Source organism: Centroberyx gerrardi, chromosome 24, assembly GCF_048128805.1.
Source record: "Centroberyx gerrardi isolate f3 chromosome 24, fCenGer3.hap1.cur.20231027, whole genome shotgun sequence".
In the NCBI taxonomy this organism is placed as follows: Eukaryota; Metazoa; Chordata; class Actinopteri; order Beryciformes; family Berycidae; genus Centroberyx; species Centroberyx gerrardi.
The window spans coordinates 7,106,189-7,129,053 of NC_136020.1; the positions used below are offsets into that span (position 1 = coordinate 7,106,189).

At 43.2% G+C, this 22,865-nt stretch overlaps 1 protein-coding gene across 2 annotated transcripts; it reads left to right on the forward strand.

The window, feature by feature from the left end:
- On the forward strand, positions 1 to 22,795 carry LOC139916655 (liprin-beta-1-like). Of its 2 annotated transcripts, XM_071905606.2 has the most exons (26): positions 1 to 51; positions 344 to 491; positions 7,308 to 7,387; positions 9,066 to 9,271; positions 10,624 to 10,713; positions 10,859 to 10,972; positions 11,116 to 11,226; positions 12,154 to 12,246; positions 13,341 to 13,458; positions 14,757 to 14,818; positions 14,953 to 15,019; positions 15,293 to 15,411; positions 15,649 to 15,728; positions 16,371 to 16,428; positions 16,979 to 17,132; positions 17,993 to 18,128; positions 18,241 to 18,369; positions 18,818 to 18,968; positions 19,187 to 19,298; positions 19,473 to 19,561; positions 19,681 to 19,803; positions 19,908 to 20,033; positions 20,258 to 20,446; positions 21,188 to 21,346; positions 21,898 to 21,963; positions 22,145 to 22,795. In XM_071905606.2, the coding sequence occupies exons 3-26, from the start codon at positions 7,324 to 7,326 to the stop codon at positions 22,229 to 22,231; spliced, it is 2,703 nt and encodes a 900-aa protein (XP_071761707.1). In that variant the 5' UTR covers positions 1 to 51; positions 344 to 491; positions 7,308 to 7,323; the 3' UTR covers positions 22,232 to 22,795. The 2 variants fall into 2 exon arrangements, with proteins under 2 accessions (XP_071761707.1, XP_078138040.1); XM_078281914.1 differs by lacking the exon at positions 1 to 51 and having other exon boundaries at positions 320 to 491.
- The last annotated feature ends 70 nt before the right edge of the window (positions 22,796 to 22,865 follow it).

Consider the following 22,865-nt stretch of genomic DNA (forward strand, 5'->3'; position numbering starts at 1 on the left):
AAAAATAGTAACAAATAGATTGAGCTAACAAATCTATTTTTTGCATAACAGGTTAGTAATTTACAAGTTTGTCCAAACAGAGCTTTCTCACAATGTAATTGCACTGGCTAATATGTGACAAAAATATATTTTGCTGGCGAATATTTTAGTGTCAACTACATTGAGCTAGCATAGCGGTTTTGCCTAGCTGATGTAGAATTGATTAAGTTTGGGAAATGCTAACAAAACACCCCCCTCCCCCAACTGAGTCATTTTACGCTTTTATTTTTAAGGCCAAATCGTCCAACTTCCCAAGTATTCTGGCTGCAACTGTTTAACTTAACGCTGCTGTATTCCTCTCTAGTTGGAAATGGGAAATTCAATTGACTGAGAAATTCAATGGAAAGGTGAACGCCAGCGATGAAGCTCCGCTGAAAAGTGCAGCAGTGTTTGGAGTACGGCTGCTGGAAACTGCAGGGTCCCGACTGGTACAAAGTCTGTGGTGGAAAACGGTAAGGGTGCCGAAGTTTCAATAAACTTTTTGTTGTTTTTAGACCATGAGCAGAGCTACTGTTTGGTAATGTTATCCAAGGGTCGTAACGTTAGTAGAAAGGAGGAAAAAAACCTAACCTAAAAAACGCTATAATATTCCTACAGGAACTTTATAATGTGTGTGTGTTACTCAAGAGAGTTTACTTGTCGTTAAAGTTTAAGAGTTTAAGAGTTTAGTGACCATATTGTACTTTATGTTTTTGTTTTCTCTCCTACGGTATCACCATCATATTCCTATAGTTTTCCTGCTCTGTTGGGACTTGTAGCGTTGCTGTGATATTTGTGTAGAATCACTTTAAAATCTGTCATTGGACAAACTATACTGCCCTACAAAGGGAAACAGCATGAACTGCTTTTTGTGTATTGTAAAGGTCAAACTTCATGACTAGTACTTAGATTATATAACAGCAGAAAATGTACCCATAAATGCTACTAAACGATGTACTATCCCCCTCTGTACCAGAAATGCATGAGAGTGACAATTTGCAGTCATTTTTCTCATTCACTCATTCTCATTTTTTTTTATCATTCACTATTGAAATTGTTAAAGTTAACAATTCATGTGCCCAGCCATCAGCTGCCATTGGCATTTAGAATTTTTTTGCAGCACTGATTAAATGTTTAAATGACCACCTTTTATGTGATGTACACCTCTTTCATTTAATCAGAGCTGACTTTTTGACTCATGTCTATTAATGTAGATAATGCAAAAGATGAATCACAGTGGTACGCCTCCATTCAGATTCAGTTTGGAAAAGGTAGTCGCAGCCCAAACAAAGTTCAAAGATGCTTGTGTGAGCCAGGGCTTTAAAACCGATGTCAGCTTCTTTCACTGTCATTCCCTCACTTCTGCAGCCTTTTGTTTGGGTAAACCTGTGTAGTACAGCGCTGTTCAGGCAAGACCTCCCTCCTGAGGCATTGTCTGACCCGCTGGCAGCCCTCCACCGTACGTCTGATGCTGTCTTGGCTTCCGGGCAGAGAGCTGAAAGCACAACAAAGGATTTTTTTCCCCCCCTGACAATAACCATATTTGTATCTCACCGCACTCGCACCACTAATGGTCAGCAGCTGAGAAAGGCCACGCTGTAGCACACCTGATTGCAGCCATATCTGATGTTACAGTCGATGTTAATGTTAATGGTGTAATAAAACAACACTACACCACGCTACTGCATTGCTTAATGATGGTTTAGGTGTTAAAGAGACACAAATCAATAGCTGCAATCTGTAAATGCTGAAGGTTTTGTTTCCTCAGGCAACAGACGCACTCATTTGTTTGTTGCTGAGGTAAAGAGGAGCCAATAGAGGAGGCAAAGTCCATTAATAGGGCCTGGTTTATATTAGCAGCAAACTTGGCCGGCAGTAAATCAACGTATTCCATGGAGTTATACTGGACAGACCCCAAAGATCTCTTGCATTTTAGCTTTTTACATTTCTGTTCTTGAAGCCATGTGTTCAGAGATTGACTGACTGGGTCCTTTCTGTACTCCAGTGGGAAACCTCCCTTTTCTAGGCATTTGCATTCCTTACATTCTTTGCATGATACTACTGTGGTGGTGTATTTTGAAAGGTGGGAGGTGTCACGTCAAGTCACACATGATCTATTGGGATGCTGACATGCTTCTGTAATGAAATGAATATTTAACTTGATTTGAAACATTTCCATTTCACTGGGCCACAAATTGTAGGCTCAATTTTTAGATTTTTTTTTTTTAGATTAGCCATATAAATTCCAACCTAAATTGAGAATACTCCAATGTACTTTCTGTCCCGACAGAACAAGCAGTCTTCGAAATCTCAACTTTTATTGCTGTTAGTGCACTTAATGCTGGAATTGCTGGGAAAAGGCAAAAGGGGCAGCTTGTGACCGAAAGGAAGGCATTTCTGCAGAATCGGCCAGGAAATGCTTCCTGACAGAACAAAGCGAAGGTCATCCTGAGTGTGGGGATGCCTCTGCTTCAGTCTTGTTTACCCCTTCGAGTCTATACAGCTCATTCACTTTAGGCACCAAGAGCATTCAAGCAAAGCTAAATGAAACTTCAAAATATATAACTCATTCTCCTATATGCTGCAACCTAAGTTTACAGCAGCAAATCTGACGTTATACCTTGAATATATGACCGGCGTCAGTCCTCAGAATGCAGTGGTTCTTAAGAGCTTGATAACAAAAGCAATAAGAGGCAGATCATCTTGCCACGTTCTGCTGGCTCGCTGCGAGGTTACTCAGTTCCTCCAGCCCCTTTCCACCATAAGTTCCCCTTTTTTTTTCCCCTCTCCAGTGTGATTTTTTCACTGTGATTTAGTCGGGCCACGTGGAAAAACTGCAGTACCTTGGGATCAGTATCGCTTTGCTACCATGTGAGTCTCTAGAAGACAAAGAGTTGTTTGTGTGCGTGGTGTCTCCGTGTGGCCGCCACTACTGCAGTGAGAAATAAAGCGCTGGTCTTTAGACCGGGCTGACGTCTCTGTCAAACAGCCTGACCTCACGGCAGCCGAGACAAAAAGTCCACTGGACCGTCTCGCAAAGGGAAGTGTAAACAAAGGCATAGTGTTTGTCCAGAGGTTGGATGTCAGTTGGGATTGACTTCCACAAGTCCATGTCACACTATCCGCCTCCATTTGTTCCTCAATTATTTTTGTAACTGCTTCTTTTAGTGCCACTACTCTTCACTAATGGCATGAAGTAATCTGCTCGTCTTGATGAAAGTTTTACAGAACAGCAAATAGAATACTGTCAAGTAAATGCGAGTCAAGCGTGTGCGGCAGCTCGCTTCTGAAAGGCACATCTGTACCACAGCTGGAACTAGGTTATTGGAGCACTAGTGTGTGAGGCACCGGCAGGGGTGTGTGTGTGTGTGTGTGTGTGTGTGTGTGTGTGTGTGTGTGTGTGTGTGTGTGTGTGTGAGTGTGTGAGAGAGAGAGAGAGAGAGACCGACCACTCACCATCGGGTCAAGCAATCCAAGCCTATTTTCTTTTCAAATGCGTTGTCCTTCCCCCTCCATATCTCCACATCTGGTCGATGTCAAACCACCTCACTCCGTTAGAAAAGCCAAGTTTGATGCCCAGAGAGTTGTTGGTCTTTCTATGAAATATACCTAAAAAAATATTGATTCTGCCAGGAGCAGAAGAGCCATGCATATAAACGAGGTGTCTCCATAATGTGTTTTGGTGAATTCTGTTTGAAGAAACCCTGTGCAGCTTGCTTGTCTTCACTTAAAAGAGCATTTTTTTTTACAATCACAGCTCCTTAATGTCTTTTGTTTGAGGCTTGATGCCCTAACTGCCTGGTGTGCTGGCTCCTTTCCCCTTCTCAATTTTGATGGTGTTTTTGAATTATGCTTTTGAGGCAGCGCACCCAAAGTAATCACTAGTGCTCTAGTCGACACTGGCACAGTATCAAACGTTTGTGTTCACAGTTTTAGAATATGTAGCACGTATTTCCCTATGTGCTACTTGGCTCGGTAAGATATAGTGCCTACAAAACCTTGCTAATCTGAACCCAACAAATGGAGACCAGTGAAATCTTGGGATGATGGAAATAAATGTGCAAGTCATTTTCATAATATGAAGTGTGTGCATACATTAAAAGTGCGCCTGCATGTTCCAAAATGCACGTTAAAGTTGAGTTGAAAGGCTCCAGCTGTTGCACACAATTAGTAGGATATACTGTATTTTGACCTTGCGGCATGTTTTGTTTGGTATGGCATATTGTGCATATTTGTGGCATATTATTTGTCCGTTCAGTTAGTTGACTGGTCAATTCGGATGTCTGAGTTTACACTGAATAAACTCCTAGTCTTGAAAAAAGAGTAAGAAAGGAGCGCTTCTTGGATCTGAGGTAGTAGAGGACAGCAAATTCATACCTTTACTTCCTCTTATGTACCTTAAGTGACTGGCAAGGAATAGTCCCTAGTATATTTTTTTTAAACTCGGAGTAGGATTTGGTGTGAGGGACGGAGGGCAGGGGGTCAGAGGTCGGTGGGGATGTCAGTACCAGGCACCAGTGTTTGTTTTCGGGGAGAACTAACCTGCTCAGGAATGTGCGCAGCGCTCACTCCCACACTGTGGCATTATCAGTCGTCATTACAGACACTACTTCACATGGCTGAAGAGATGGGCCCTAATCGGCGGGCTTCTCTCTGGAGGTTGTGGTCAGAAAATTCTTTACGGATGACCTGCTAGTCACTGATGCAAAAGAAACGGAAAATTTCTCGGCTCAGCCCGGCGTTTTAAAGGCTCTGGTTTTGTGAGACTGAAGAATGAACGGGACTTACGTGGCACGACGTTTCAATACCATTTTGTGCCTCATGTCCAGCACAAGATTTCATTAGTGTTTGTTTCAAAGAGAACAATATGTGCACATGTACTTGCTAATTAGATTTTTGCATAAGTAAATTTAACCAGAAACTCTGAACCACATGTTGACTGTTAAGATTCTCTGTTTTGTATTGAATGGGAGTGCTCATGAAACTTATTATACACAGTCAATTGATGTTTGACTTATAACAGAGAGAGATAACAGAGAGGAGAACAGGAGAGGACAAACTGGATAGAGAATAATTTGTGTTAATGTTAACATACTGTGATCTGTTTTGTCTTAAAACCTCCTCATACTACTCTCATCTACACCTGGGTTTACACTGTGACCAGAAGACTGTACAGGATAGCCTTCAATTGTTCAGTAGAGCTGATCAGTGGTGTTCCTCTTTACCCATGCTATTTGTTGGTTTCAGCTATCACATGGAGAGAAAATATTTGGATTCTCTCTCAAAAAAAAAAAAAAATAAATCTGCGGCTTTTGGAAAATGGACAAGGTTTAGGTTTCTCCCACAGGGTGAAACAGGCAGCTGACCAAATACAGCTTCCACCCTGGTGTGAGTGAGGGATGGTTTTCCATCATACTACGGAAATACCTGTGGAAGAAAACGTATTACTACTAAGACGTATCCCTGTGGCACTCCTCCTCCCTCAGTCCCCGTGGGAACTGTAACATTTAATTGGCAAGCAAAGTTGTCTTATGTTCAAATCTGCAGTATTTTCGGGCATGATCATGAACAATGGGTCTGTTTTGTGCAGCTTTTAAAGGACATGAGCTCCATTCAGTACAGGTCAGCGTTCAGCTCAATAATGCAGGGATTGTTTCATGTGTGCATATACGTAACCGAGATGCAATTCATAGCAATCACAATGATATGTTTATGGGGTAGTGTAAATACATGGCAGTGTGAGCACGGCTACATTATGGAAGAAGCCTTCCCCACTGTTGACCTGTGAGTGTGTAATTGAAACAGGGCAATGGAGCACTTAAAGGCCCTTGTGTTAACAGCGGAGCCCCCCCCCCCTCCAAGCTCCAAGCTTAATTATGCTCTTAATGCCCATTTTTTACCCTGCTGGGTGTGACACTGTGACCCTAGAGAGGGAGGAAATGAAGCAAAGCCAGCAGTATTTCACCCAAGTCCCTGCCCCCCTACCGTGGGACTTGCTTCTCTGAACAAGTAGAGCCTCTGTTAGTATGTTGTTAGTTTGTTTGAGGCTTTTTCTGAGGACCAAGCAACGTGTGCAGGGCATTTAAGCAGCAACTCTAGCCACTGTGTTTCCCAAGCTGGATCTTATTTGAGGTGATAAATGTTGTGTTGTCAATTTTATGTAAAGGAGAAACATGTGATAACGGTTTGAATCCAGCAGTCAGAGGGATACTGTCCAGCTTTGTTGTGGAAGTTTGAGATGCCGTGCATGCCAGTACTACAGGGCCCGAGACCCCTGGGAGAATAGTGCCATTATTCCAGATAGGAGCCCACCCTCAGCACCCGTGACTGCCTTGCCGCCGGAAATAAGGCCTGGGTAATAGGTTGGGGCAGCAGTCCCAGAAGCCACTTTGTTGTTTTGTCTGTCAGAGAGCCAGTTTCTGTGACACACATTGACTCCAAGCCTAATTTGTTTCAGTAGACATTTTAAAAAGGAAGAATGAAAGCTTGCACAATAACGCGATTAGCGATAACGCAATTATGATTTGTCCAATTGGAAATGGGAAAACATGCAGGCTGGCTTTGTGATTTCAGGCTGATGCTTGCACAGCAGCAGGGCCATAGGGATTATAAACTAACTTAGACTTGCACCTAGAGTCATGGGCATCTGCCATGACAAAAATGAAAGATCATTGGAGAGGTCTATACAGTCAGTTACTATGAACTCCAAACTGTAGCTGTCATTTTATCCTTTCCACAAATACCCCATGTTGTTTTGTTCTTTTTAAACAGACTGAAGCCACAATGCCCCAGAAACCAGATGATTAGATTAAAAGTTCCTGTTTGACGTCTTTATGAAAGCCTGCCCCTACTTAAACAGATGGAGGCAAAATCATTTTCTCTCTGTTGTGCATTTTGGAGAGGGGATGGGACGCTACTTGTTTACACACAGCATGACCAATCAACTCATTTCTCAACCTACTCGTTGGAGGTTGTAGTTCTCTTTTCCAGCTTTGATTCACGTGTTTTATATTTACAGAAATTCAAGAATTCCTTCCCATCAAGTTTCACTACAATGCCACTATTTGACTTTGAGAATAGTTTGAATCTGTGTGGAAAATGACCTGACTTAAGCTTGTGAAGGGATGCTGTCATCATTGGGGTGTTGGGTGGTCTCTACAATGATTAGATTTTCAGAAGGCTTGCTCATTTCATAACTGCCTAGGATTGGTAGAGGCCTTATGGATCTCTCCTCTCCTCTCCCCCCCGTCTCCTCTCCTCTTAACACTCTTCTCCTTTTTCTCTGTCAGATTCATTGAGGAGAGGATGATGTCTGACGCCAGCGAGATGTTGGCAGCGGCCTTGGAGCAAATGGATGGGATCATAGCAGGTAACCGCAGCGCACACTTGGACATTTAAGACTCGGCCATGGCACGTTTTTTAAGTGGGCATGGCCTACATATGGCATGGGTCGAGTCACATCTGGAAACCATTGAATTGGAAGGAGGCAATAGTAGGTCCAGTGGATGGTAAACACAATGTGTCCCACACATTCCACTTCTACCTGCAGTTTAATGTAGCCCTCCTGAATATACATAAGAGTATGGAATAATACTCAGATTGTGCTGCTAGATCACTGGCCTTTTCTGCTTCCACTGCATTCCTCCGCCATGAGAAATGAAACAAATTTTCCATTGTCCCTGCAGTGTCGGAAACTAATGATTATTCAAGCTCTGTGACTTTGGAATACAAATGCTGCTCGGGAACTTTTGGCCACTCTTTGTATACTTGGACTGCTGCAGATGAGCAGAACAGGCTGTAGTTTCAGAGTCCCCACTTTTCCGCTGATGTGTGTAATTATAGCGCTGACCTTTCCAATGGGAGAGAGATGGCTGATCACATGACATCCCCCAGTCCCCCCTGTTACCGCAGAAACCACAGCCTTCATGAAGCCTCACTCCATCGCTACTGTTGGGAAGCCATGATTGTTTGGTTATTTATTTATTTAGCTCCCTCCTTATTACTGTTGGACATCTTCATGAAGGCTGACATTTAAGATAGCTGACAGATGGTGTGTAGCAGATTACAACAAATGGTGGGAACATCATGCCCTTGACAGTAAACATGCTCATGCATTTGCTTCCAATGCTGGGCAAGTATGGTTTCAAGAGATACAGTATGGAATTGTCATTATTTGATTGTAGGTGACATTTTTTGAGTAAAGCTGCCATCAGCATAATCTATTTTCACCCATATAAACATCTCACTAGGTGTGTTTGTGTAAAAGAGCAATTGCGTGAATGTGTGTTTGTGTTTATGCAGGGCTGGAAAAGGTACAAAAGACTACCAAAATATAGTATTAGTGCTGTTATTTTGATGACATTTTACATACGTAGAAGTAAAATTAAGTTAAAATAAGTAAAAAGTTGTGCATTTAAGATGCTCAGAGTTAAAGTTCCTGAGCTACTTAAAAAAACAGAATGTTCTTACATATGATGTTTGCCATGCAATGCAATAAAGATGAAAGGACTTGGAGTTCAAAAATGTTCTTTAATAAAAAAAAAAAAATTAAATTAATTGCATAAACAAGGTAAAGCGTGAATCAAAAGCTACAATTTACAGACATGTCAACAGTGGTTTTTGTACAGACATTCTGTTTTTCTTCTCCGACATACTCCAACAGTTTTTTTTCAGAACTAGCCAAGGCCATGAATTTGGGTCTGTTGAAATTCGCTGACTTTTCCCTTACCTTGTTTCCCTCACACATAACTCATAAATTGGGCAGTTTCTGGATTCTGGATTCTGGATTGCCTACCAAAGTTGTACTCTATATCAGATGCAGTATAAAATGTAGCAAAGTAATAACACTTGTCAAAACATACTTAAGTAAAACTATAATTGCTGTTTACTAATTGAAAAATACTGAAAGTACCAGTACACAAAAACAAGTAATTGTAATCCATTCCATTCACCCTTGTGCTTATGTAAGTGAAATAAAATGTGTATCCTTATTTCAATCAACCTCCACCATCCAACTCTCCCTTCACTTTCTCCTCTCCTGCCCCCAGGCTCCAAGGCCATGGACTACTCCAATGGGCTGTTTGACTGCCAGTCACCCACTTCACCCTTCCTGGGTGGCCTGCGGGCGCTGCACCTACTGGAGGACCTGCGGGCGGCGCTGGAGCTGATGGACACTGAGGAGAGGGACAACCTGCGATGCCAAATCCCCGACTCCACTGCAGAGGGACTAGTAGAGTGGCTGCAGGGACGAATGGTAGGAGGATCCATCTGGAAAGTGCTGTTTAGTCTCCACGCTTGTAAATTCTGTGTGTATATCTGCATGCGTGCGGTGTGTATGTATGTGCAACAAAAGATATGTCTATATTCTTGGCTTGTAATTCTAAAGATGTTGATAGATGATAATAAGTTATACTATAATAAAACATCTAGGTATTTGCAGGAGTAACCTTAGAGACCTACACATCCACTACTACATATCTCAATTCTTGTCATTTGCTTTAAAGCTGCATTAGGCATCTTCACACTTTGGCCAGAGATAACTGAATTTCTGAAAGCTTGACGGACTTGATTAATCTTGCATACGTGATGTTAGTAAACTGTGCATTCCTTGGACTTAAATTTATTCTTCTTAGTTGCTGGTAGGGATGGAGGTGTTGGGGAAAAAGATCTTTCCACAGCAGGTTCAACCATCGTTGGTGAGTCCAGCTTTGTCTGGACGGAGCACTCTCTAGCTGCTGTTGAGTAAAATGCATTTTGCTCTTTAATTTTGATTCGTCATTCGACACTTGGGCAAATAGGCCAAATCTATGGGAGGGGATGGGATGCTCTTCTCCCCAGTTTCTCCCCAATTAGCCCCAATTTGTGATTTGTGATTTAACTTTCAACTTTATTGTCATGTGTATTAAAATACAATGAAATACTTGTGCGATTTAGACTGATAAGACGGGTGTATTTTTACATAGAAGTTGACTAGTGCAACGTTAAGACCCAGTTGCTCTGGTATGTATCAATTATGTTATGATCTGCTTTGCATCTCTTGATCCTGCTGTATTAACCTATAGCTCGACTCTGTTTATTGTAAGAGTGCTGTTATGACATGCTTTGTGAATGATGGGGTTTCTATAGGAGTCCTGCTGGAAATAGTTTCCATCTTCCAGGCTAACGTTGACTCAGACTGAGGCTCATGTTTTTTCTTCCCCCACAGCGCTGTCTTTCCATGTGTGAAATCTGAGACAGGAGTTTGCTTTTGATTCAATTTCCAAATCACTTGCATGTGAGAATACTATTGACCCTCACATGTTTCTCTTATAACCTAAGTCATATATCTATACTTCTCTTATTCCTCAAGGGAAAACATGCGAGTGAATTGTTGGGGAGGTTATGCACAAGTAGTATGCACCCATTAGGAAATCTATCTGGCTGGAGGCTGGTGTGTATTTTCTTTTGAAGTCTTCAGCCAGACCAACAACTCGACATGACAGTCAAAGGCCTTCCCTTCCCTTCCTTTTATCAGCTCTTATCTCAAAAGAAATGACAGGTGAAAGCCGTAGAGGCAAGAAATGCAACTATTTGTTCTGACAGTGCCAGTCTTGCTTATCATTTCAGACCAATGGCCATGGTTCAGTGGGTGCAGACGCAGTGTACCAAGAACGCCTTTCACGACTGGAGAGTGACAAGGAATGTCTTGTTCTTCAGGTGTGTGAGCAAAAACCCCCGCCGCAGCCATGAGCAAGTTGAAACAGTTGCACCCAAATAAGAAACATAACGCCACACTTGTAGCATTGTGCGTAGTGAGTGATTTTCTGGTATGATTTAATAATGATGTCTCATTATCCTCCAGGTAAGTGTTTTAACAGACCAGGTAGAGGTGCAAGGAGAAAAGATACGGGACCTAGACACGTGCCTTGAGGAACATCGGGAGAAACTAAACGCTACTGAGGAGCTGCTTCAACAGGTGAGGCCCCTAAAAAGTATGCTGTTAAAATGCAATATCTACATGAATGGGAATCTCCACGCTATTTTTCCGTCCCATCTGAAAACTGCGATCCCGTGTGATATTTTTGTGCGGCTTTACCAAGTGTGCATCTTGTTCCATAGGAGCTGTTGAACAGGACGGCCCTGGAGACCCAGAAGCTGGAGCTGATGACCGAGGTGTCTAGCCTAAATCTGAAGCTGACTGCTGTGGAGAGAGATCACAGGGGTAGCGAGGTAGACCCGCGTCATTAAAAACACACACCATGTCACCTATGAAATATTTCAGAATGGTTCCAAGATAGTTGAATATTCCAATGGCACCTATACCCTTTTTTGTCACGGGTGAATCTTGGCAGCCATGCAGTCATTGTTTAAAAAGTCACTGGATCTGGCCAGAGGTCTGTCTCACTTGGTCGGAGTACCCAGAGATTTGTCATGTGGTGCTGGGTGAACTTTTTCACCCGGCCCCCTTTGCTCCAGCAGCTGTTTCCTCCTATAAACCTACCCTTCCCCTCCTCTCTCTCGTCCGAGGGGCTCGGAGGCTGTGAGACTTATAGTTTCCATACACTCCGTCTACCAGCCTGGACATATATTTGGAGAATATTGTGTGTTGTTTCCAGAGACTACAACCTGTAGGGAGTAGACTGTAGGGAGTACAGCTGCACCTATTTATTTTTGTTCCCATTTACGCTCCATTTAGCTATAAAGCATGCCCTGCTGAGTACATCATATTAGTCCCATATCAGCAATGCTCATGTACTATGGATGTTATATTTGTTTAAAGATGAACAGGTTGAGAATCATATTGAATTACCCCTTAATGACAATACACATTCCATTTAATGTCTCTGTTTAATGATAATTGCTCCAAGGTGCAGCGCTCCTCACTGTTGCTGATTGGGTTAAAAGCAGTTCAGTAATTGACCATGACGCTTCCCTTTAGTCCAGGATTTGTCTCCATGTGTGGAGTGGGCTGCTCAATTTCTCTCCTGAGGGACATTTATCTGAAAATAATGTCCGGTGCCTGTGGGAGGAATTCTCCCCCGTTTAAAAAAATAAAATAAAAAAATACACTCCCACACACTCGCCATAAAACTCCCCAGTGCAAGTTGCTCTGACACTGAGTTTAATGGCTAATGGGAGTTCCTTTTTCCTCCCTAGGGCTTGTACCAGGAAGTAACGGACCTGCGGTTCAGGGTGACTGATATAGAGAATGAAAGACTGCAGTGTGAGAAGAAACTCAAAGCCACGAAAGTGAGTGTGTAGTCCACCGCTCAAGGTCATCCAGTTAGCACAGGCTTCCAGATGTCAATTCTTTTCACATTTGACTGCATGACAGGAGGTCTGAAGTGATTTCACCCTTTCAAATGCATCATTACATGTATACAGGGCATTTTTTGTTACCCTTGCCTTGTGATTACTGCTGTGACATTGTTTCTCTACTCATCCCTCCCCTTCCCCCCCCCCCCTTTCCATCTGTTTTTGCTCCACCGTCTCCCTCTCTCCTCCGATTTTAACATCTTTCCACAACATGCTAACCTGTCAAGCCTCCAAAGTGGAACACTGACCGGTTCACTGGAGATGAGGTGAAGGTTTAATCTCCGGCCTGTACTCTGCTCCTCTCTGGCCCTTAAGACCCTCTAAACCTGCTCTTTCTCCACTGCTGCACACTGCTTTCCTGACTTTCACCACATTTCCTGTAAGTGCCTCCACCAGCTCACCGGTTGCAGGATTTGTACCAATTTCAAATACTCCATTAGCTTTCTTGTATTAATGCATTTGTGTGTGGACTGATACAGTATATTAACTGTATTGTTTACCCAGTGCACTCCAGAAAAGAATGATTTTACAGTGCAATTACATGAAACAAGTGCTCCCTTTTTAAGGTACAAGTCCTTCGATCATATAGTTACACATTTTCATCTCGTTAATCGGTGCATCTCCTTGATTTAAAGGAATAGACTTCGTTTTTGACAAATAAGATCTTTTAGCAGCTTTGTATTGTATGACAAGAAAATTGGTAGCAGTTTGACCTGTGTGTGGACAGTATTTATTAATTTTGCTGTGGTGCATGCTAAACATTTAACATGCTATGTTTGTTCAGTGGATGGTGCAAGCTAGCTTTGAATCATCTTGAAAGAACTGTAATGCGTTAAGTACTGAACACAGAGGTGAAACTACCAACCTTGTTGTTGCACAGTGGTGAGTTAATCAAAGAGGTCATTTACCAAAAATGTTGGCAGTATTACCTCAAGTAAAACCAGATTTGTTTCTGTCTGTTTACCCAAGTCTGATTTACAAGTACTGGGGTGAAAGTGGTGACTTGCTGTCTTCTCCCCCCCCAACAGGAAGAACTGCAGCTTCTGCAGAAGGAGCTGGAGGAGAGAGAGCTGGAGCTGAGGAGGCTGAAGGATGAGACCAGACTCGGGGTGGAGAGCCACGACGGAGCCGACGGAGGGGAGCGAGGTGGGAGCCGTTTTAATAATTGTCTGGAAGCGTCGCATACCATTTCATGGAGTTCAGTTCTAATATTACAACAGGGTTTATGAGGATTAGACCAAAAGAGTTTTCACATTCCAACAAACAGTAGATTTCCCCCTCGAGCGTCCTTCCTGGAGTAATTATGGGTACCTTGCCTTCATCAGGATTTAAGAAATGGAATTTCTCCATAAATCATTTTTGCAGTCTTACAGTACATTTCACCAACATAGTCAAAACTATAATGAGGTGAATATGGGGGCCTCTTTGTACTTTCCTCCTCTCAGCCCCTTATCTGTCTGCAAGCTCCATACCAGACATGTTTGAGCTGGATCTCCCACTCCTCCCACCAACCGCTGACTTTCTCTTATCAACTCTTTTGGTAGAGGCATGCCATTTATTCACAGGGGAGTCACCGTACTGCTCTGCTTGTAAACACGTGCCATACAGTATGCCATGAGGTAGCCAATTGTTTTCTCTTCTACTCACTGTATAGGTTCTCGTTGATTGTTCAGCCACTCATGTAGCCTGACAGGAAAGCATACTCCAGCTACACCTCCACAGGGTCAGGCTGATTATAAAAGAACCAGACTGCAAAAAAAAAGCTGGTTTTGAAATCACTTGGATTTAGCATAGTTGTGTGTGGGGCTATTGTACTTTGATACTTTATTTATTCCTGTAGGGAAATTCTCTTTTTGCTCGCTTTCCTCCAGGGAGGTCAGAGGTCAGGCTCAGTTACAGAACAGCGCCGCTGGAGCCGGTAGGGATTGAGTGTCTTGCTCTAGGACACTTCAGCAGGGTGGAGGCTCGCCAACACATTGCTTGAACCTGGCTTGTGAAGTTGAACGACGGTTCCTCTAACCACTAGACCACCCTGTCTCATATACCACAATAAACTCCTGACAAAATAATCACAAGGAACTGTGTGTTTCTATAATGACAGGCTCTACCCGTGTAAACAAATGTCACATGCGTTGAGGCTAAGATAAGTCTGGTTAGTATTGGGCTGTTACAAGCTGTCAGAGCCTGTAGTGAATGGAGAAAATAGACACATAAGGGCTGTTTACTTGCATAGAGCTGGTAGTGACACACACAGAAAGTCACCAGTTCTGATACTTTGTTGTGATCATTCAGCCAGGAGCCGCCACAGTAAGCCCCAGTGACTTCATTACTGGTGGTCTCTGCTGGCGGGCTCTCTGCTGTAGCTAACCGATGTGCTGGTTTCAGACCCAGTGGGAGCTGAACTTTGCCTTCCACAGGTCTGATGAGCATGGTTGTTTTTTCAGATGCAGAAATGCTGAAGATGAAGAGGGCATTGGAGTCGCTGATGTCAGCCAATGATGAGAAGGTACGGTGTACTGTGACGCCACAGTCATAAGTAGCAGCTCAACAGCCTCTTTGATATGCTAAAAGGATTTGTCATGGGAACTTTATGCATGCTGACTTGGATTTAAAATGCAATATACAATCCTTTATCTACAGGAGCAAAGGATAGAGGAGCTTCAGGAGTCTCTCACAAAGTACAAGAAAGTGCAGGAGCGGGTGAAAGGTGAGACACCCAAATTTAATTTGGGCAAATAGGGCAGAAAAGGATCCAGCAAAGTGATAATTGTGCATAATTTTTGCCCCCTTAAAAAACCCCATCTTCATGTAACCTACATGAGATTGTCACTACTTGATACTTTGGATTCATGTCATAAAGATTTATGTCAGCCTAAAAAGGGGGGTAAACTCCATTCCACAAATAAAGAAGTGGATAAGATGAGCTTGGTGAGTTTTCCCTCCAGCACATTGCTGATCATTCACAACTGTCCCCTCCCAGAGAAGCTAAACGAAGATGACTATGACGATATCCCAGATGATCCCTCGGTTCCCGTTGCCATGGAGGTGGATCGGGTCATCCTGGCGTTGGAGGGGGAGACAGGAAGAAGCTCCGGCGAGGTAAACACCGCCTCTGTCAAAACAATTCACACACAGGATGGACCCCAGACTCTAGACTTCCTTAGAAAAACCTAATTTTGGCCTCCCACTCCGAAAACTGCTGTTCCCAGAAATTCAGAGGGCCTGTTTTGGTTATTAGTTCAGCAGAGAGAGATATCTATTAAAATGTTCCGCTGTTTTGCTGTTTAGAAAGCACTAAGTCCATGCTTCTCTGTGTCACTGTCTGCCTTGTCCCAGTCTATTCCATGTATAGCAGTGCTTTCAGAAATGAATGAGCTGGACCGGGAAAGACAGTTACAAGCACATGCAGCAGAAAGGTAACACTTGGTCATCCAACTTTCCTATCTTTTTCCTTTCCTTTTCCTTAACTACTTATTGTTCATACGTGTGTTAAAACACTTCTGTTCCTGCTTTACTTATTTAGTCCCATGGGTGAAAGCAAAGAATTACAGTGACTCTTCTTACTGTAATTGAGTAGTATTTTTGGGTACTTTTGACTGAAGTATTTTACTTTGCTACATTGTAAATCACATCTTTTACAGAGTTTACATTTTGTAGGCTCTCCATAAGCATTGCATCAGAAATTGGCCAAATGTAAATTGTCTAATTGTGGAGCCATTAGCTGCTAAAGGTCAGTCAGCAGACAAGAGAAGAGTAACCTTTACTTTATTATCACTTTATTTTGTGAATTTTCTTTTGCTGATATATAATCTAGTTAGAACTCTGTGTCCTTTCATCCTTTTGCGTTTTGACCATATGTAAAAACATTCTGGTTTTTTTACTGGGTAACATTTAATGAGCTACCTTTTTACTTGAGTAGATTTTTACTCCAGTAATCGTACTTTAAGTAAAATTTCAGCTAAGTGACAGTGCTTCTACTTGAGCAGGATGTTTTGGTAGTCTTTCCACCCCTGTTGAGTCCTCAACTAAGGCTTGAGTAACTGGCCTTGTCCTTCCAGTTCCCTAGATGTCCCACACCCGGGCAGCTCAGGCCACCTAACCAGCAGTATTGACCAGGTAAGAGCAGCCTCTCTCTGATGTGGGCAGATTATAAAGGCTCTAGGCCTCGTGGGCAAACTGGAGAGACCCAAGATTACAGCAAAAACATGAGGCTGATATAATCATATTAAATCCAGTAGTTTGAACACTGAAAGCCAGGGCCTTAATATTTTGCCCTTTTGACCTCAAAATGTGGGTAAGTTATGAGAGGTATGGTGCAAAAGACACACACACACACACACACACAAACACTATACACACACACACACACACACAGTCCAGTCATGCAGAATCCTGCTGTGCTACGCTGATTTGTTGAACCCCTCCACCCAAGTGAGTGGATTCTCCTGTTTATGAATGAACACCTGTCAGAGTTGATCAGCTTTTTGTATCAATGTTCATGTAATCACAGGACATATAAGCCAGGGACTCGGATAGTGCTGTTGTGACACCTGGTGGCTGAATGAAGCAATTACAGTTTTTATCTGTTATTTATTGAATTTCCAGGTAAAATGATTTTTCTATTGCCATATGCTGACTGTTGTATTTTCATACTTTTTCCTCACAGACCAAAAATAAAGCGGGACCCAGTTCTTCCTCCCCCACTAAACCAAGCACCACGGGCGATGAGAGTTTCGGCACCAAGAAGACTCGTTCTTCCTTTGGCCGCGGCTTCTTCAAGATGCGTGGAGGCAAGCGCACAGCCAGCGCCCCGAACCTGGGTGAGCCTCAGCCTCAAGTAGACAGGGAAGGACAGACAGAGCTCCTTCAGATCAGCATGGGTGCCCTCTGTGGGTCATTGTATATATTATGTTTGTCTCTTGTTGTCACACCGTTTTGATATTTGTGTGTTCTGTTCTGTTGCCGCTTCTCATGTTGCTACCATGGGTGTGTAAATTGGGAAGATCGCAGCCGGAGTGCCAGTGCACCTACGTTAGGTACAGTAGAGCAGAATGGCCTTGTGGGTTGGCCGGGCCTGCAGTATGGCCGCTCTGGATGATACAGCTGGATGTGCATAGGGATACCGCTGACACTGCAATGACCTTCCATACACTGATCAGCCTGGTCAGATGGTAAATGATCGAATTGTTGTGGGTCAAGCACTTTTTTCCCCACTTTCTATACTCACAACATTGGAAAGTTCATGGTGTTTCTTGTATCTCGCTATGGTGTGAGGTGTTTCTGCCAATGATCTCACTAAATCATATCCAGTTGTCCCTTATCCAATGATGTGACACCATCTGCAATGCAGCCGCTTTAATAATTCTTACCAGTGAAGTTGGGGAGCATTTATCATTTGCTGCCTCCTAAGCCTATAAATTGTCTGTCATACTAGGCAACTAGACCTTTGCATGTGTGGACTCAGTTGTGATGCTTGTGTGTGTTTTTTAGTGTGATAACCTTTGGATCTAGTGGTGCTTGTTTAGTAGAAGATGTGCTGTAGTGTTGTTGTTGTTGGAGGCTGTCAGAGTCCTTGAGTGTCGAGCTGGGGGAAAAATCTGAGCTGTTTTCAGTGGTGGTGGGCTGTGCCATGGTGTTCCAATGCACGTTTGCTTGCATGTTAACGGATTTATATTTACAGCCGAGACGGAACGTAAAGGCACAGAGCACTTGGACTTGGCCGGTGTTCCTGCACGTAAGTCCCAGGATGAAGCCCCGCTGCCGTCCTCACCAGAAACCAAGAAGAAGTCCAAAGGCTTCAAGAAATTCTTTGGCAGGTAACGCTCGGTGTCTTCTCCAGGTCTTTTATGTCAGAGTGCGTCAATGCTGTTTCCAGTGACATGAGTGGAGCATGTTTGGTCATTTACTGTGATCGTACTCACTTTGCAGGCTAAAGAGGAGTCACTCTACCTCCTTCAACCTTGATGAGGCATCAGAGATGGAGTTCAGGAGGGGAGGAGTCAGAGCCACAGCTGGCCCTCGCCTCGGCTGGTCCCGCGACTTAAAACATGGCACCAAGTAGGTGTCACTCAAAGACACAATGCTCAACCATTTTCATAAATATAAGACAGCCCATAATGGCATAATACAATACAAAAAAATGATAATGATAGGACAAAACCAACTTAAGGCTAGTGAGCAGAGCTAGACTAGTAAAGACTTGTTGTCATTTGTAAAATTCAGAAGTACAAGGTCATTTACAAGTTTCTTTCTGAAACTTTTAGATTTGAAGCAATGTACACACCCTTATAAGGTAGTACAGTCCACCTATGGTCTAAAGGGAGGTTTTCCATATAGAAAATAAAGGGTTGCCATATATTTTAAACTTATCCCTCATCAAGTATAATCGTCTTTATATCTCCTCTTTTGAATGGATTTAATCAGTTTTTATTAATCAGTTTTTATTGAGGTATGACCAACTGACTGACTGTGACTGTGGTGTTCTTTCTTCTTCTGTCACTGTCAGTGCTGTTGATGTTCCTTTCTCCCGATGGAGTAAGGATCAGGTGTGTGCGTGGCTGCAGGATCAGGGCCTGGGACTATATGTTTCCCAGGGCCAGAACTGGATCCGCTCCGGACAAACACTGCTGCAGGCTTCACAACATGATCTGGAGAAGGTAGGGGTGCCATCAGTACAAGACAACTAGAACAGTTTGGATCTTGAGTTTTTAGGGTTTGTTTGGTGTCTTTTTTTTTTTTTTTTTTTCAAGAGTTCAAATAAACCGCTCCAAACATGCTTGGTGTGAACACAGCCTTAGATGTCGTATGCATGAGCCTCTGCTGTCTGTAGAGGTTTACTGTGTGTAATGTGGTGCTCCTGTGTTTACCCCATCAGGAGTTGGGCATCAAGCACCCTCTCCACAGGAAGAAGCTGCAGCTGGCCTTGCAGGCTCTCGGGTCAGAGGAGGACGACCTCAAGGGCAAACTGGACCACAACTGGGTGACCAGTGAGTGATCAAAGCATGCGACGCCATCTCAAAGCTCCATTGTTGAAGTGCTGTCATCACAAAAATGATGTAACTGTATTGTGTGTAACTGTGTTGAGAACTCTTTTTTTTTCCCTCCCTGTAAATTAGATAGTCTGATGTGATGAATTGTTGCTTATTTTTTGTTTTTTTCAGGATGGCTGGATGACATTGGCCTACCACAGTACAAGAGTCAGTTTGATGAGGGCCGTGTTGATGGACGAATGCTACACTACATGACAGTGGTGAGCTGATACTATTCCCTTATGTTTGACCAAATTGGCCCGCTGAATTAATCATCCAACAGGTGACATGACTTGGCGATAAGACTTTGTTGCTGATTGATCCTGTGGCTGTTTCTCAGGAGGACCTGCTGTCTCTGAAGGTGGGCAGTGTTCTCCATCACCTCAGCATCAAGAGGGCCATTCAGGTCCTGCGGCTCAACAGCTACGAGATCAACTGTCTCCGACGACGGCCCTCTGACGAGGTATCGCACGAGAAGTCTCCACGCACATGTTTTAGCCTTTTTAAAGCTATTTTAGCTGCATCTGCATCTGAAACCTGGGTCTGTATTCCCTGGTCTCTGTCCAGAACAACATCACGCCAGCAGAGATCTCCCAGTGGACCAACCACAGAGTGATGGAGTGGCTCCGGTCCGTGGATCTGGCAGAATACGCCCCCAATCTGAGGGGCAGCGGCGTGCATGGAGGACTGATGGTGAGAGGGCTTGGACAAGGGACAAGGACAGGATTACATTACATGACATTACATTAAACTTCAACTTAAACTGGCAGTTGCAGCAGCAAATAATAAGAGGCAAACATTTACATTAAAGAAAATTGCCTAGTGCAGCTTTAAAATCAAACTTGCTTTTCTGTTGTGTCCGTTTCCCTTTTTGGCCTCTCCCTGATGTTTTTCTCTGACGTCTACCTGCTCCCAAGGTGCTGGAGCCCCGCTTCAATGTGGAAACTCTCGCCCTTCTGCTCAACATTCCTCCCAACAAAACCCTGCTGAGACGCCACCTGGCCACGCATTTCCACCTGCTCATCGGCTCGGAGGCGCAGCGGCTCAAACAGGACTGTCTGGAAAACCCAGACTACACCGTCCTCACCGCTACCGCCAAGGTCAAGGTGGGTGAACCTCCACTGGCTCAGGAACAACTGTGTCGCAATCCTCCCCAGTTCCACTATTACATTTGACAGTAGGTAACAATGCAGTATAATTGGCTTTTTCCTCTTCTCCTGCAGTCTGTGTGCATCTCAGTGTAATGGACATTTTCCACATTGAATTCATTGTGGGGCAGTCCACAGACTGTGTTATTGTCTCTGGAGTTAGACTGATACATGAGGATGATATTGGCCTTTTATTAAATATTGAATATTGGCCTGTCTCATGTTGTCCATGTCCGATATGATGGTTCCTCCCTAACCACAACTACATAAAAACAGTCTGTAAAACCTGCATTACTTAAAAATATCCTAAATTAGATTTTCTTTGCACATATATAATGTTTTTTTGTAAATTCATTGTTCAGGCCTAATGTGGTCCTTACCATTGAATAGATGGGGATCTCTCTGCCTTTAAAGAACTGCTAAAGCTAAAATAATTCTGGGTAGGTCTGCGTTTCAATGGAGAGTTTTAGTGTCCCATGATGGTCTACATGCTGTTTCAGAGGCTTTTCCACCCTGAGAAGAATAGCATTCTGGGAGAAACACTGAATCTTTGTGCTTTTCAGGCGTGAAAATGGGCAAATTTGAAGATACTGACTATCGGCACAAAACATTGGCTCTCGGCAGCTTCAGTACAAAAATATCTGTATTATAAAAACTCATATCGGTCGAGCCCTGATTGTCTCCCTGTTCCTCCTGCAGCCCAGACGGCTCTCATTCGGTGGCTTCGGCACTCTGAGGCGGAAGCGGCAGGAAGACAGCGAGGAATACGTCTGCCCCATGAACGTGGAAATGCCCAAGAGCAGCAGCTTCCAGACGGGCCTCTGCATCTACGAGGACGGCCTCGACCAGCTGGAACAGGTAGAGGGCTGGACCTCAATACTCCACACTCACTTTAAGCTGAACCAGTCAGTGTTTGCATGCAACTATGGAAGCCCATTCCCACCACTCAAAATAAAAAGGCAAAAAAGACTTTATATCTCACAATTCTGACTTTATCTCACAATTCAGACTTTTTATCTCAGAATTCTGACTTTATATCTCAGAATTCTGACTTTATATCTCACAATTCTGACTTTTTTTCTCGGAATTCTGACTTTATTTCTCAGAATTCTGACTTTATATCTCAGAATTCTGACTTTTTCTTCTCGCAAAAAAAAAAAAGAGTCTGAATTCTGAGATATAAAGTCAGAATTCAGAGAAATAAAGTCAGAAGTGGAAGAAATGAAGTCAGAATTCTGAGAAAAAAAGTCTTAATTGTGAGATATAAAGTCAGAATTGAATCATTTTTTATTTTACTGAGTGGTGGGAATGGGCTTCCATATGCAACAGCCAGCGTTTTGAATGAATTTCTTTCATTTCGTGTTTGAGTTGCCTCTGATGCCCAACCCTCTGTTTCTATTGTTTGGCAGATGGAAGACTCAGAAGGGACTGTTAGACAGATAGGAGTGTTTTCTGAAGGCATCAACAATCTGACGGTAAGAAATTATTATAATGCTCCAATACGATCGTACGCAGCACCTGACAAAAAAGTGTTTAGTCATTTAAACTCGGTAACAAAGCAGCTCATGGTACAGATGTGAGTAGTTTGAAGCTGTTGATGAAAGCTGCGTTGATGCTGGAGAGTTTCATCGCCCCCCTCTCCCCCGTGTGTTGCAGAGCATGCTGAAGGATGAGGAGTTTTTCGGGGAGATCTCGGCCTGCCCTCCAGAGGTCAACGGGGCAGATGAGAACTCCCACGTGTGACGGAGCCGCCGTGCTGACCCAGCGTTGTGAAAAGGAACAAACTGTGCCAACGTCGCCCCCGACCCCCTCCACCTCCCACCAACCTCCCACTAGAACCTTTGAGACCTCTGCTTTCAGAATAATTTCACCATTCCCAACTACAACCGTAGCCGCCGTGCCCATATATATTTATTGAAGCTGTCAAAAATGTACTGCATGAACTGAAAATGCAACATTTATTGCATTCATGTACCTCTTTCTGCATTTACTTTATTATTGGAGCATCTATGTTTTGGTTTATTTTCAATAATCACAGCATACTGTACTTTTGCTTTGTCCCAATTCGTGACTTATTGTAAGGATCCCCCCCGACAGCAGTGTTCCTCTTCGAATGTTGTACTGAACTAAATGTTTTCATGTCCTCCAGTCACGTGAATTTATATTTGTGGTACTTAAAGTTGCCCTATGTTATCTTAACAAATACCATGAGTGAAAGTAAACTGTAGTTTGTGTTCTCATAAGGAATTCTCTATAGCCCCTAGGTATCATCATGCAAGCCTTGGCTGTATCAGTTAAGATTTTATTCTACGCTCTGTTCTATTTTTTAATTTTTGGTAATAAAATTATAAAATGCATATTTCCTGAAGAAAATTTG